This window comes from Vulpes lagopus, chromosome 2, assembly GCF_018345385.1.
Source record: "Vulpes lagopus strain Blue_001 chromosome 2, ASM1834538v1, whole genome shotgun sequence".
In the NCBI taxonomy this organism is placed as follows: Eukaryota; Metazoa; Chordata; class Mammalia; order Carnivora; family Canidae; genus Vulpes; species Vulpes lagopus.
Window position 1 is genome coordinate 167,856,039 of NC_054825.1, and position 17,075 is coordinate 167,873,113.

Sequence of the window (17,075 nt, forward strand, 5' to 3'; positions counted from 1 at the left end):
TCAACTCTGAGACAAATTCTGCTAATTCACAGACTATCTGCCTAAGAACACAGAAGATGATGAAAAACATAGTTGTCCCTAAGGAGTCATTGAATAGCTTGAGAAAAGGGGAGATATTAACATTCATTTGAGTTTTGTACTATGCTTGTGATATAAAAATGAGCTTAGTAAATACATTCCCCCCAATTCTAATCATGCCTTTGTTTCATTTCCACATTGTTAATTTTGGCCTTCTCATCCTTGAAGCTAACAGAATTCCAGGAATTAAAAGAATAGGTTTCTCTGATTCTGGGAGAACAAAAATTTTTACAAGGCTAAACTCTTAATATTTTCCCTGTCCATCATAGCTACAAAAAAAAAAAAAAAAAAGATAAAAAATTCCTAGTAAATGTTCTTACAAATAATACTGAATTTAATACTTCAGAATTTTTTTCTTTTTGAAGTAAACACTAACCTCTGATTAGTCTGTAATTAAGCATAATGGTCTTAATATATACATTTAAATTGTCATCTGTTTTGTGAAATGTATACATGTAAAAGTTTTTGTTGCAAAACTTTTTGTTTTCTTAAAGGATCACTGGTTCTTTCTTCATTCACGCATAAAAAGGTAATAAAATTTATGCACCTGCTACATTTATTTAAATAATACCTTCAGGAGTCTCTGATTAATGTAAAGTACATCAGTTATTATTTCAGAAATTACCTATGACCCAAGTTAACAATTAGAGTAAAGAGCATACTGTTAACTAATGGGACATGTTCCTTGCTCCTAAGAGTCGCAGAAAATGATCACGCCTACTCTTTCCCTGAATATTGTCACACCTGTATATGACGTCTTGAAATCTGTCAGCCATCTTCGTACCCCAGCCAACACTGAGGAATACATAGCAAAAAAAAAAAAAAAAAAAAAAAAAAAAAACAGAAGAGAATTTGAGTCTCTAAATATTTAATTTTGCTGATGAATCAAAAATCTCTGGAACCTCCTTTCCCCCGTTATATGACTCAATATACTTCCTTATTGCTTTGGCTAGTTTGCTATTTCAATTTTTGCTGAGTGTATCCTAACTACATAAAATAACTAAGGGTCATGGTTCCTATTGGGAGCTACAGATGCAGAGATAAAACTGATTTCATCACAGCCATCAACCAGCTCATGTCTGGTGGGAGATGAACACACACACACAGTCACTGTGTAGGTGTTAAAAGCTTACAAGTTTTACAGATGCTTTGTGAAACCAGAGATACCCAATATATCCAGTATCAGGAGGAAGAAATAGATATTGCAAAAATATCTAAATAGCTAATAAATAATCAGAAAAATGGAAATGTAAAACAAGGTACCTACCAGAGTGGCAAATATTTTTTTAAAGCTGAGGATGCTAAATATTGTCAAGGATATAGAAAAGCATAACATTCATACACTGTTGGTGGGACTGCCAGGTATTTTTGGAAACCTATTTAGAAAAATTAAACTTGGGATCCCTGGGTGGCGCAGTGGTTTGGCGCCTGCCTTTGGCCCAGGGCGCGATCCTGGAGACCCAGGATCGAATCCCACATCGGGCTCCCAGTGCATGGAGCCTGCTTCTCCCTCCGCCTGTGTCTCTGCCCCTCTCTCTCTCTCTCTGTGACTATCATAAATAAATAAAAAATTAAAAAAAAAAAAAGAAAGAAAAATTAAACTTAACTAAACTTGAACACAGGTATACCACGCATGACCAAATCCAAGCGACTCCACTTCCAGTATTTGGAGAAAGACCTGCACGAGTATGGTCATAGCAGTCTCATAAGGAGCTCTGATTTCCCAACAAAGTATTCCCAAGAACACATAATGAAGGATTTTCAATGAAGGGCTATGTCAGAATATTCCCTTTTATGTGTATCTTGGCTGGTACTACAGGGCTGGGCTGCAAAGGCTCCTTAAAATAATTATGCTAGGCACTCTGAATTAGTTGTATCCAAAGTAGAATTTTAAAGACAAGAAAATCAACAGATGCAACTAGAAAAGTGATGAAAGATCTCCAATTCAAAACAGCCCAATATAGTCATATAGTTTTAAAGGTGCAATACAAAAACACAAAAATACTTCAAAAATAAAACTTTTATATAATTTCATTCATGAGATGTAAAAATTCTAAATAGTAGCAAATGAAATCTAGCAGTGCATCAGAATACATACATATACCAATAATTAACCTGGGTATATATCCAGAAATGGAAGAAAAAATCCAACAACCTGTCAACATAAATTATCATATTAACAAATTAAATACTATACAATTGCAGGAAGAGATCATAAAATGACATTTTATAACCCAGGAGCCCTTTCAACTTAGATACAACAAAGATTTACTCATGAATAAAACAAAACATTAGAAGGCAATCATTTGAGAGCATGATGCTAAGTGCCATTCCATCATAACTAACAAGCAGACTTAGAGATTGAAATGTCCAGCTTTATGGTCTCCTAGTTATGGCAGCATTTCCCAATGCAGTTTCATATCCCTAAGATGGAAATAGGTAATGGGAATCAGTATTTCCATGATAAAGTTTGAGATACACCGGTACCACAAAGTTAAACAATTTTATTCCCTAGAACATTCTTTAGTTTTCTGATAAGTTGACAAGGTGCTTTTGATTTTCCTTGAGAGGGGATTTTGTAGGTTCTGCTTCATAAGCTTCTTTAACCAGAGAATCCCACTGTTTCTCAAGCACTATTCAGTACTGGTAACTTTCAAGACATAATTGCAGAAGTTCTGTGACAATTTTAGTTGTATAAGTTGCTTCTGTGTATTGATTTAGGATTTGTCATTTTTCTAGCTTACTTTGGTATGACAGGGACCATGTAGGATACTGCGGGAAACAAGGCATAGTTCTGGTCTTCCATCTGACCAGATGTATCTTGGTTTCCTCCAAACACATTAAAAGGTATTTTCCACTCAATAGAGCTTCAGACACATTCTACAACCTCTGATACACAATTATCATTCTTTTTTTGAACAATCTATAATCATTTCAGTTATCTCTTTAATTCAGAACTTATACATATGATATGACTACATTCTCAAAAGTAGTTGAAAGGTTCATCAACCTTAACTAGCTAATGGAGAGCTCTAGCAGTCACTGTCTTAATCAAATGACCAAATTTACCAATAGCAAGAAAACTGGGTATTATGTGTTCTTGGTGTGTTGCAATATGAAATGTGTATCACCAACTATAGTGTATTCTGGCCAAAAATGTTTAAGCTTCTGACTCTAACTTGCCTTTATGATAGATACAAAGGATAGACATACAAATTAAATCTCACCTTGAGGGAAGAAACAAATCTAGAATGCATGGCACTCTATAAAACAGCTTTCCTTAACAGTTAAGTCTTTTCAAGATTAAAATCTAGAGACATAATAACCAATGCAATGCATGAATATAGAAAAATGCTGGCTAGAAAATAAATAGCATAGGATACCTTGGGAGTACTGAGACATAGGAAGTGAATGTGAAAGAATATTACAGAATTACAGATAATTTTCTTGTGAGATCATGGTACTTAAGGCTGTTCTAATTCTTAAAAGATGCATGCTAATATATTCAAGATGAATGAAGTATCACTTCTACAACATAAGATGAAAGTATGTGGGTGTACATACACATCATACATACATACATACATACATAGAGAGAAAGCAAGTATGACCAAATGTTAATAGAGTATATGAATGTTTATTATTACACTGTTCTTTAAATTTCTGAGTCTGAAATTTGTCATAATAAAATTTGGGGAAAGAATTCCAACTGGACAACTTTTTGTTTCTTTTCAATTTGTAATTTATCTCAAAATGTGAGCAGAGAATTTTAATCACTAGCTACTTCTCTGCTTGAATTCATTACAGGCAAATTGCTTCACACCTTTACCTAGTTTTTCAATAGGTGTATTCCCAACATCTTACCACTTACTAAATCCACATTTCTTTTCAGCCTTCATTTTTTAATGCAGCTTAAAGTATAAACTTTGAATTAAAATCCTCTCAAAAAAATCCTCTCAAGTTTTTTGTTTTCTATATTTTACCCATAATGAACTACCTAAATTCAAATGGATGAATGGTTATAGAAGCTTTCCTAAATTCATTACACCAATGAGAAATGGATGGGTGGTTACGGAAGCTTTTCCCAATTCATTACACCAAAGAGCATTCTTTTCATAAGAATTTACTAGTAGTAATACTAAGGCTGAGAATAATAAGAACAACAGCAAACATGTATTGACTATAGGCTACATTTGAGATACTCTTCCAAGGATCTGATGCATACTAAATCCATGCAATCTCTGCAACAGTTACCATCACCAACATTTTAAAGATGATGCCCAGAGGAGATAAGCATTTTCCCCAACATCCCATGAGTAGTAAAGAGGTGGAAATGGTGAGGATAGTAAGTACGGTTTGTGCCATATAAGAGAGATTCCCTGTATTTGATACCTTGATAAGGTTATTCTCTAGAATAAATTTGCTTAAGTTTAACAAAGATTGAATAGTGTTGGAAGGCTTCTATACCTTCATTAAATGAACACATTTGTTATAAATTATGCTTTTACAGACATAACAAAGTTGTAACTCATATGTTAGTCAAATCTTCCTATAGTGTGAATATTCTGCTATTCTAATCAAAAAGGTGACAAATGAAGTATTTCTTATTCTAAATAAATTATATTGTGACTTGTCCCATGTTTTTAAAATCGTGACTGTTGTCTCTCAAATTATTTCTGGGAAAGGGTAAACTTTTTAACTTCTAATAATTCATGAGCGAATTGGTACTTTTATTACAAAATACAGTGATAATGTTATGGCAATATGAAATTTCTGTAAGTTTCCAACATATACTCTTATTTTTCACATCCATCTCATGATGGACTGTTAACAATTTTGTGGACTGGCACTAGTCCCTAAACAATAGTTTTAGTAGTATTTATATAAAGGCCTTCCTACATCTCAGGTTTTTTTTTTTTTTTTAAGATTTTGTGTATTCATTCATCAGAGGCACAGAGAGAGGCAGAGACATAGGCAGAGGAAGAAGCAGGCTCCCTGCAGGGAGCCTGATGCAGGACTCAATCCCAGGACCCTGGGATCATGACCTGAGCCAAAGGAAGACACTCAAACAGTGAGCCACCCAGGCGCCCTATATCCCAGTTTAAAGGGCCACTCATTTGGATGCATTCTATGATGTACCCTAAGATATTTATCACATCTGTGAGCCTTCCCACATTCCTTATATTCAGTTTCACAGCAGTATGAGTTCTCTAATGTGCACGGCAAAAACTGAATTGGGTTTAGGTTCTTCCTATATTACTTAAAGTGTTTCTAGCAAGTATAAATTCCCCAATGTTTACCAGAGTTCTGTGCCATGAATAAAGATCTTCACACATTACTTATATTTAAATGGTTTCACATCAGTATAAACCAATATTCAATAAGACTATATAAAATTATAAAGGCTTTTTCATATTCCTTATATTCAAAGTGTTTCTCACTAGTATGAATTTTCTAATATCAAGTAAATAGTCCACACACAGGTAAGGCTTTTGCACATTCCCTACATTCATAGCTTTCTCAAGATTAAGATTCACCTCATGATAAGTTGTCCATACACGTAAAAAAAATGTTCTTTCATATCTCTTTAATCATAAAGTATCACCAGTATCAACTGTCTCATTTGAGTAAGTTGTCCATATAAAGGCTTCCTTGCAACCTTTATGTTCATAAGGTTTATCATTACTATGAGTTCTCTTATGTTGAACAAGGTCTGAGCCATTAACAAAGGTCTTCCCAAACTCCGTACAATGATAAGGGTTCTCACCAGTATGAAATCTCTGATGAACACTAAGTTGATAGCCACTACCAAAGGCCTTCCCACATTCTTTACGTTCATAGGATTTCCCATCAGTATGGATTCTCTCATGTTTAACAAGGCTTGAACCCCAACTAAAGGCCTTCCCACATTCTTTACATTTAAAAGGTTTCTCACCAGTATGGATTTTCTGATGTTGAGTGAGGTGATAGCCACGACTGAAGGCCTTCCCACATTCTTTACATTCGTAGGGTTTCTCACCAGTATGGATTCTCTCATGTTGAACAAGACTTGAGCCACAATTAAAGGTCTTCCCACATTCCTTACATTCATAGGGTTTCTCTCCAGTATGAAATATCTGATGTCGAGTAAGTTGATAGCCACTACCAAAGGCCTTCCCACATTCTTTACATTCATAAGATTTCTCACCAGTATGGACTCTCTCATGTTTAACAAGGCTTGAACCCCAACTAAAGGCCTTCCCACATTCTTTACATTCAAAAGGTTTCTCACCAGTATGGATTTTCTGATGCTGAGTGAGGTGATAGCCACGACTGAAGGCCTTCCCACATTCTTTACATTCGTAGGGTTTCTCACCAGTATGGATTCTCTCATGTTGAACAAGACTTGAGCCACAATTAAAGGTCTTTCCACATTCCTTACATTCATAGGGTTTCTTGCCAGTATGAAATATCTGATGTCGAGTAAGCTGATAGCCCCAACAAAAAGCCTTTCCACATACTTTACATTCATAAGGCTTCTTACCAGTATGGATCTTCTGATGCTGAGTGAGTTGATAGCCACGACTGAAGGCCTTCCCACATTCTTTACATTTATAAGGTTTCTCACCTGTATGAATTATCTCATGTTTAGCAAGGCTTGAACCCCAAAAAAAGGCCTTCCCACATTCCTTACATTTGTATGATTTCACACCAATATGAATTTTCTGATGTTGAGTGAGGTGATAGCCACGACTGAAGGCCTTCCCACATTCTTTACATTTGTAGGGTTTCTCCCCAGTATGGATTCTTTCATGTTTAACAAGACTAGATCCCCAACTAAAGGTCTTCCCACATTCCTTACATTCATAGGGTTTCTCACCAGTATGAAATCTCTGATGCACAGTGAGTTGATAGGCACTAAAAAAGTCTTTCCCACATTCTTTACATTCAAAATGTTTTTCAGCCGTATGAGTTCTCTCATGTTGAACAAGTTTTGAGCCATGACTACAAGCCTTCCCACATTCCTTACAAACATAACGTTTCTCTCTATTATGAATTCTTTGATGTGCACTAAAATATTTAATTTTTCTGTAAGTGGGCATTTTTCCATAGCTAATTATCATTTGACCAAAGTATCCCTCTTGATGTTCCTGTAGTCCCTCAAATCTGCTTTTGCACTTAGAGTTATTTTTGAAAATGGATGCCTCAAGGCCAAGAGTTTTACTTCTTTCCTTCACCTCCCATTGGGAAAAATTTATTTCAAAAATGTCTTTTTCTGAATTTGTATTTTTGGTCTCATATGTTGACTCCAAATCTGGAAAAAACAAAACAAAACAAAACAAGAAAACCACATATTTTATTTCCTTTACTGGGTGGCAGGGTGGGAGCAGGGGCGGGGTACCCTTAATAGTAGAAATGCAAAACAAATGGGAAATAATACCCATAAGTGGGCTGGGAGACTTAGTGAACTAACTGCTAAGTATCACATCTCTACCCTGTTGAACAACAATCTCAGCTTTGACTTTTCAGCTTTTATGATCTTAATATTCTGATCTGATAGTTTTCTGGGAGATTCCACAAAGATCATTTTAACAAGTTCCTCATCTTCCCATGTGAATGACCTCCTAAACCAAATGTGCCCTTCCTCAATCAAGCCCTTATGTGTCCAGGTGTAGTTCAGCTAAACTTTTAATGACTGTGTAGGCTGGCATGATAAACTAGAATCTAGAATATCCCCAAACTCAAAAACAAAACCAGGCACACCTAAAACTATTATTATAAGTCAACTATACTTAAAAAACAAAACATTAAGCTACATAATGCTCCTTCACAGAAATTTTTCTGAGTAACTGGTGTTGGGCTAGAAAGCAAACAAAATTCTGCAAACCAAGCAGTTACTAAGTTCCAAGGCTCTACTGGAAATGAAACATATGAAACAAAACTAACTAAAACTGTAACACAATCTCTGCTTAGCTCAAATCCTGATACAATCAAAGAGATAGATGTGTCAATGATCACTTGGGAAGTTTATGGCAAAGAAAGATTTTTAAATCTAATTTGAAACCAGAAATAAAGTGACACTAATGAAAGCTATGACCAGTCCCAGCTCAGCTCCATGCTCCGTGGGATCTGAGTTATCAGCTCCTCACCCTAAATAACTCAGAAAGGAGCATATACTTCTAGGGGCAGGGAACCATCCATTCTTTAGTATTCTTCAAAATGTATAGCACACAATAAACAATTATGAGGTAGTCGAGGAAAGGGCAAAGTACAACATATAATAACACCCCCCCCAAAAAAAAAAAAACAGAAAAGAGACAAGGAACAGATGACACAAAAATTAGAATCAGCAGGCAAGACCATTCAATTAAATTTTATAGATTCTGGAAGAAAAGATGGACAGTGAACAGATGGGAAATTTCAGCAAAGAAATGGAAACTCTAAAACTGTAAAACTATAAAACTGAAGCACAGAGAAAAAAGAAGGGGGGAAAAGAGAACAGTGTCAGATCTGTGCAACAATATCAAACAACCCATCAGGGAACAGCATTCCAGAAAAAGGACAAAACCAAGTAAGTACTTGAAAAGATTGTTGAAATGTTCTCAAAATGTATAAAATGTATGAATAATCAACCTACTTTGAGCAGGATAAATACAAAGAAAAGCAACAACTGAGAACAGAAGCAAACAGTTGAAAACTGAAGATAAAGTAAAAGATGCAAGCAGGAGCATTACAGTTAGAGTAACAACTATGAATTATGACTGATTTCACATCTGTAATAATAGAAGCTACAAGACAATATCCTTTTTTTTTTTTTAAAGATTTATTTATTTTTTTGACACAGAGAGCACACAGGCAACAGGAGCAAGAGAGGGAGAAGCAGGCTCCTACTGAGCAGGGAGCCTGATGTGAAGCTCGATCCCAGGACTCTGAGATCATGACCCAAGCCAAAGGCAGATGCTTAACCAACTGAGCCACCCAGGCACCCCTGGAATGGAACCTTTAATGGCTGAAAGAAGAAAGCTTTCAACCTAGAGTTTTATATAAAGCAAAAAATATTCTTCAAAATGAAGGGGAGAGATTTCCAGTCTCAGTTATAAAGAAAAATCTGGTATTAGACTTAACTCTCATATTGCAAACAACCAAAAGCTATAAAACAGGATACTAGACACAGGGCTGAGAAACTTTTAGAGAAGATTATAAAAACTTCATATTGACCCTTTATGGCTGGCTGTATCCTTCAAAACAAGATACAGTAAAATGCTCTCTAAATAGAGTACAGTGGTCTCACTGGTCAAAGACACTGGGATCTGAGTTTAGGGATGCTGAGGCAGCTGGAATTTGCAATTCAAGGTTTAATAATAAAAGAGCATTCAACACAGTCCCAGAAGTCTATGCAGGGATTACCCCCCATGGATCTGTAACATGATATTAATTTATGTATCCATATGGTGCCTCTCCACAAGGCGGTTGGAGTGCTAACACAGCCCAAGTGGAAAGAGGCATCCATCTGAGGCCTCACAAAGACCATATATTGAAAGACTCATCATCTGGGACAGTAGTTTTCAAAATTACTTGCCTCAGAATCCCTTATATTCTTTTTTTTTTAGAATCCTTTATATTCTTAAAAATTATTGAATTCTTTGCTTGTTCATGTATAAGTGTACTTGTCTAATGTGATTTTATAATATTTTAGTTGATTTACTAAAGAGTAGGGAAGTACTGTGGATGTGTTTGTGGGGAGTGATTTTAGTCATGACCAGTTGGTCACAGACAAACCGCAGTAACTACTGTTTAACTTAACAGTATCTTATTGCTTTATATACATCAACATTTGGGTATAAGGATTATGTATACACTCAAAAGGAAGCCAAGATATTTAAACTGACCAACCCAATGTTACAACTACTCTAAGATGGTCAAATACAAACTAAAAGAAATGCACTTTTGTACAGTTTAACATCAACAAATAGTTCAGTAACGTTGAATTTAGTTCAACCAATCTGAATTGCCATCAAGAATTTGTATTACAATTACTTGGTAAGTAAGGCTTAACAATGTTAGTAAATGAATATAGGTTTAACTTCTTTTTAAATGTTAAAAAAATTGTTGAGGACTCAAAGAGCTTTTGTTTGTGTGATTTATACTTTTTGATACTTACCATATTAGAAATTAAAACTGAGAAATTAAAGATATTAATTCACTTGAAAATAGTAAACCATTGTCTGTTAATACAAATAATAAACTTATGAAAATTATATTTTCCAAAACTACAAAGATTTTGGAAGTTCCCCAAAAAGTTAAAAATAGCACTACCGTATGACCCAGCGATTGCACTATTAGGTATTTATCCAAAGAAAACAAACATAGTGATTTGAAGGGGCACATGGACCCCAATGTTTATAGCAGCAATGTCCACAGCAGCCAAAATATGGAAAGAGCCTAGATGTCCATTGACATATGAATAAATAAAGAATATGCGGTGTGTGTGTGTGTGTGTGTTTAAGAAATGGAACATTACTCAGCCATCAAAAAGAATGAAATCTTGGGATGCCTGGGTGGCTCAGCAGTTGAGTGGTTGCCTTTGGCCCAGGGTGTGATCCCGGGATCTGGGATCAAGTCATGCATCGGGATCCTTGCAGGGAGCCTGCTTTTCCCTCAGCCTATTTCTCTGCCTATCTCTCTCTCTCTCTCTCTCTGTGTCTCTCATGAATAAATAAATAAAATCTTAAAAAAAAAAGAATGAAATCTTGCCATGCTTGCAATGACATGGATGGAACTAGAGAGTATTATGCTAAGTGAAATAGAGAAGAACAAATATCATATGATTTCACTCATGTGTGGAATTTAAGATACAAAAAAATAAACATAGGGGAAGGGAAGAAAAATAAAAACAGAGGGAGGCACCCATAAGAGATGCTTAATTAGAGGAAATAAAAGGGTTGCTGGAGGGGAGGTGGGTGTCATCTCATGGTTTTTAATATACAGATGTAAATGTGTGTGTACAAATGTATGTATATAAGTATATTCCCTATCTCTGACCACTCAGAGACCTGGGAGGGGCCAGCCATCTCCCAGAAGCAATGAGTAACCCTAATACACAGATTTTGGCTTCTAACTACCATTCTCCACAAGAAGGAACCAGAGCACCTTGAAGAAATGGTTGACGTTAGGACTGTAGCAGGGAAGTAGAAGATGAGCCTGACACAACATGTTTTTTTTTTTTTTTTTTAGAGATTTTATTCATTTATGAGAGACACACAGAGAGAGAGAGAAAGACGCAGAGACACAGGCAGAGGGAGAAGCAGGCTCCATGCAGAGAGCCCAATGTGGGACTCTATCCTGGGTCTCCAGAATCATGCCCTGGGCGGAAGGCGGGCTAAACCACTGAGTCACCTGGGCTGCCCCCACAACATGTTTTGTGTCAGAAAATAAGGAGATGCTCCATCAGTGATAGAGACATGCCAAAGGACATAGAAGCCTCATTAGAGGTTCTCACAGATCAAATCTGGGACAAGTTCAAATATTTTTAACTTCAAAATGAATAACAAAAAGAACAGATCACAAACCACCAACTAAAGATCCAATATATGAATACATTGAAAATTTGAAGAGGACCATATTTAAAAGTCTCCAAGTCTTCTTCACAAAATACACATTAAAGGAAAAATTATTAATTTTACAGGGAGGAAGCCAGCAGACACTAACCTAATCAAGTGCTCTAGGTATTATCAGTAATGACAAACCATTTGTATTACCTGACAGAATGTAAGAACACAGCATCAATTTTGTGATCCTGCTGCCACAGGTGCATAATCTAAATCTAATCATAAAGAAAAGTACAAACACAAACTGAAGGACACTCTACAAAATAACTGGCCTATAGTCTTCAAAAACCACCAGGAATGCAGGTTAAGGAAAGATGTATGGACTGTTTCAGACTGAAAGGCTACATAATCAAACCTCCAAAACAAAAACAACAAAACTGTATTATCAGGTCCTCGCCTATCTCACCAACCTAATTTCTTTACTCTCCTTTACTAACTCTGCCCTGGCCTTCTTACAATTCCTCCGACAGTTTCTTTGCAAACACAGAGCCTTTGCATTTACTGTTCACTGTGACTGATATATTCCTCCCCCAGATATTCATATAATTTGATCCCAGTCTTCCTTCATGTTTTCAAGAAAGCTTTCCCTGACTATCTTATCAAAATTAGCCCTGTCAATTTCTATCATTTTCTATTTTCTTGTGATCTTTACCTCCCTGACCACGTTTCATTACATAACATTATTTACCTATTTATTTACTTATATTTGGTTTCTTCCTGACTACATAAAACTCTATTTGAGAATGGGCAAGTTATCAATCTTATTCATGACTGTATTGGTAGTGCCCAGTTCAATGCCTAGCTAGGAGAAAGCAGTCAAAATATTTGCAGAACTTATGAGTGAATGCATTCATTCATACACATGCAGAAATGCAAAAGGGCTAGAAAGCAGCTGATCAAACATATAAGTAGAATGGTTGCACCAGAAACAAAAGCCTTCCTTGCTGAAATGGGAGGGAAATACGAGAAGAAAAACAAAGAGTAAGAAATGAGATCAAATGGAAGTTCGTTTGGTAGCCCAAAGTGGGATCTCAATTTCTTTCCTCCACAGGCCTTGGTCCTTTGTAGGGAGCTTTCGAAACACTATCCCAGCTATTCTCTTCCTCCTGTGTGACCCATGAGGTTGGTTCCCTGCAATGATAGTTCCTTCCTGCCTTTGACTTCCTGGGTTCCAACTTCTTGGCCCTCTCCTCACAACCATCCAGGACTCTTGTCCTTGCTCCCATAATGTCACATCCAACTGAGAAATGGGAGTGTCTGCTTACAAGAAAAGAAATGCTAAACGGTATAGACCTTTTTTAAATGATGAGATCAAAACATGTTAAATTTGCAGTAAAAACTAAAAATAATATTGATAAAGACTTCACAGAAGAGAAGGATGACAGAAATGAAAAACATGAGATCACATCAGTAGGAAAATGATCTTGTTTCAGATTCATTCAGGCTCCATCTCTCTGGAGCAAACAGAAAGCAGTGGTTCAGAACACAGACTCATGAGCCAGACTTCCTTACAGGCTCAATTGCTGCTACTTCCTCCCACTAGCTGCGTGACCCACACTGTAGGTTCTCATCTATAAAAAGGGAATAAAAACATTACCTGCCTCATGGGGATGTTGTGAAAGTTAAAATGCTAAAGTATTTGTTCTTCTTAGAACAGAGCCTGGTTTATAGTAAGCACAGTGTGAAGTATGAATATTATTATAGTTACTACTGTTATTTTGCTAACAAGAAAAGAAGTTTCATGAGACATTTTTAGGATTTAATTCAGTGTCAAATTTAACTGTAAAATGCAAAGTTCATAGATTGCAACTTTCAACCTCAACTATGTTGAAAGGAATGTGTTCACTTATTATGAAATAAATCTGTTTAGCCAATCCTCCTCTCTATAAAGTAGAAGGCTCTTTTGAAAGTCCGAGTACATCAGGACCCTGTTTCTAACTATACTCCTTGCATGTGGGTCAAAAAAAATAACAATGAGCAGTGCTTCTTCAATGTGTATAAAATCACCTGTACCCACCATTTGCTTTGACGTGGATGGAACTGGAGGGTATTATGCTGAGATAGGTCAATCGGAGAAGAACAAGCATTATATGGTCTCATTTATTTAGGGAACATAAAAATTAATGAAAGGGAATAAAGGGAAAGGAGAGAAAATGAGTGAACATATCAATGAGGGTGACAAAATATGAGAGACACCTAACTGGGAAACGAACAAGCGGTGGTGGAGGGGGAGGTGGGCAGGGGATTTGGGTGACTGAGTGATGGACACTGATGGGGGCACTTGGCGGGATGAGCACTGGGTGTTATATATATGTTGGCAAACTGAACTCCAATAAAAAAAAAATCACCTGGGGATCCTGTATAAATTCAGATTCTGTTCAGCAGGTCTAGGTAGGACCTAACAAGCCCCAGAAGAAGCTGATGTTAGGTATATAATACATACCAATAAAAAAAGCTGGGATGCCTGAGTGGCTCAGCAGTTGAGCATCTGCCTTTGGCTCAGGGCATGATCCTGGGTCTGGGGGTTGAGTCCCACAGCAGGCTCCCTGTGAGGAGCCTACTTCTCCCTCTGTCTATGTCTTTGCTTCTCTCTCTGTGTCTCTCAGGAATAAATAAATAAAATCTTAAAAAAAAAAAAAAAAAAAAAGCTAAAACCCCACATAAACCAAAGCTTCTAATCACTGAGAACACAATCCACATTCCTTCCTCAAACCAACAAAACTGCCTATCATCTGGGCCTTGCCTATCTCCTTCACTAACTCCTTGGTATCTCTCCTTCGCTCACTCTGCTCTGGTCTTCCTATGGTTCCTCAAACAAAATAGTCACACCTTGAGTAGCAAGGACACAGATCATCTATAGACATGCTAAAGTTAAATACAGTATGACTCCTGGTTTCTTTGACAATGGTTATGAATTAATACCCCATAATGCAAATCCAGCTCCTTGGTAACAAAGAAGAGAGGTCACTGCAGGAAAAACCAAAGGAAAGTGTGAAGGTATGGGAAGAGGAAGGAACTCAATGAACCCCATTTCTAACCCAACAAATATCAAAACATCCCTTTGAGAACAGGGAGAAGACATTCACTTGGTTTCTTCAAGACAGCCTTATAATTCCCATAGCAAAAGCCAATGGTGCAGAGAAAAGATTCTAAAGTATTTCAGGCAGATGACCTTACCCAATGAGACCAAGTTACTATAGTTCTCCAACATCACATCCACGTACAAGTCCCTCTGAGCAGGGTCCAGGCACTCCCACTCCTCCTGAGAGAAGTCGATGGCCACATCCCTGAAAGTCACCAAGCCCTAAAACCAAAAACCCATATATTACTTGTGAAATTGAAGAGATTTAAGAATTGAAGAAAATATTTCCAAGAGGGGAAAAAAAGGATTGTGAAGGATAAACTGCAAGAAGAGGAAAATATAACAATCAAGCAGGTTGGAAGCCTATGATATATAGAGGTAGGGAAAAGTAAAGAAATTAATATGACCAAAGCAAAGTATCTACATATTCTAGAAAAATCCTGTTACAGCAGAAAAACTTGGATATTGTGAAATAACTAGACCTGATAATATATAAAATAATCCCAGTTTCTCTTCCATTTAATAAAAATAGTGTGTGTTGAAGAGGGGTGAGGTGAATATGTATACATACACACAACCCGCTATGTGCCTGCTTCGCAAATTCTTTATTAACATGAACTGCTCTTTAGCTTTTCCCTTTAAGGAATACAAAAAACAAATAAGAAAACTCTTTTTTCTAAATGTACTATGAAATCTCTATTTTAGAAAATTTCCATTAAATTAAGGATAATCGTTAAGCCTCAAGTAAATAACTGTTAGATTACATCATAAGCCTTTTTTCTTATATTGATGAATACATAAGATGTCTTTATTAGCTGCAGTTCAGTTCATCATATAGATGTGAAATTAATATCTCTATTATATTTATACATTTAGGCTGAACAAAACTTCTAAAGATCTTAATTCTAGGAATCTCTCATCATCTAGTATTTAGAAATCTGGATCACCTTCTTGCTTACCACCAACCACCACTCACCCAACACCATCCTCATTCCCAAGCTGGAGGACACCAAAAGGGCACATCATATATGACACAGATGCCACGCAAGATCTGCGCATCCTGGTCAATAACCAAATGGACTCTGATGCCAGTGTTCATCAATTAGGGAACCACTTTCCCTAGAAAGAGCCTTGCAAAGCCTTACTGAAACTGGGGCCAAGACCAAGAAACCCCAAATTTCATCATCTCTCTGGGAAACTCAGATCTGTGAAGTGCCAAGTTTGCCTGTGTGGTCAAATGAGACCCTCATCACTAGGTAAATACCAAAGCTCTTTCAGAGAAGGGAAAGAAGACAGCTCTTTCTCTGCTTTCAGAGAAGCAACTGAAAATGTTCTCTTGGGTGACCACCCGACTGTCTAAGGGCATTGTATCCTGACTGGCTTCCTTCTTAGATGCCTGGCAATCAGCACCTTAACCTGAAAAAGGAGTAACTGTTGTTTTCAAAATGTCTACAGTCTTCCCATTCTCTCTTTTCTCCTTCCCTTACAGAAATTCTGTGCTGATAGATGACATCAATCTGCTAAATCTGCTATTGGTTTTCCTTATACACAAGTAAAAATGTGTTCATTGTTAACTGTATTTCTTTGAGTTATTCTTTGATGGAAGCTCAAGTATTTCCCTCAAAAGACTTCTATCCCTTCACTGCTTTTGATAGAAGACTGGCACACAGATGTTAGATAATGTGTACCATAAATATGATGACACTGATTGGGCTATTTGGCATTATCCTTTACTGAAATAGGAACTGAGAAGTAGGGTTAGGATTGGGGTTCTGTTCTGTAGAAAGCTTTAGGACAATTAAAGATTCATATGACCTAAAAACCACAATATTTCAAGGACAGAGAAATACCAACTTACATCAGTCATGGTTCTAGAATTGCAAGAACTAGTTAATAATCCATGGGGTTCCTCTATTGGTGAAGCAGAGAATCCAGAAAAGCCAGAGCTGGGGAGGGAAAAAAAAAAAAAAAAGCTTTAGACCGGGTGTGCTTAAATGATCCATCCCATCCTGACTTAAGCTAATATAAGCTTCCATCTCTTCCATTTCTGCTTTTACTCCACACCCCCACAAGCATTTGTGGTATCTAAACTCTCACCTGAAACCCAAATGTTAAAAATAATAATAATAAAATAAATAAAACCCAAATGTTCTTCAGTAGGAAGGGTTCTGGCAGTGCCTGCTTCTGGGGAATGCTGATATGGGCCAGAGGTTAGACTACTAAGTCCTGCCCAGACTGGATCTTCCTCCCACCATTCCCATCTCTCAGGACTAAGAAACAGCCACATGATCCAAGCCAGAACATTCTTCATGGGCTCAGGGCTGAAG

At 36.8% G+C, this 17,075-nt stretch overlaps 1 protein-coding gene across 1 annotated transcript; it reads right to left on the bottom strand.

The window, feature by feature from the left end:
* Positions 1-1,695: 1,695 nt before the first annotated feature.
* On the bottom strand, positions 1,696-16,741 carry ZNF283 (zinc finger protein 283). Its single transcript, XM_041743932.1, has 3 exons — positions 16,607-16,741; positions 14,844-14,970; positions 1,696-7,372 (listed from the first exon to the last, which is right to left on the bottom strand). Exons 1-3 carry the CDS (start codon positions 16,613-16,615, stop codon positions 5,670-5,672), a joined length of 1,839 nt encoding a protein of 612 aa, XP_041599866.1. The 5' UTR covers positions 16,616-16,741; the 3' UTR covers positions 1,696-5,669.
* Positions 16,742-17,075: the final 334 nt, after the last annotated feature.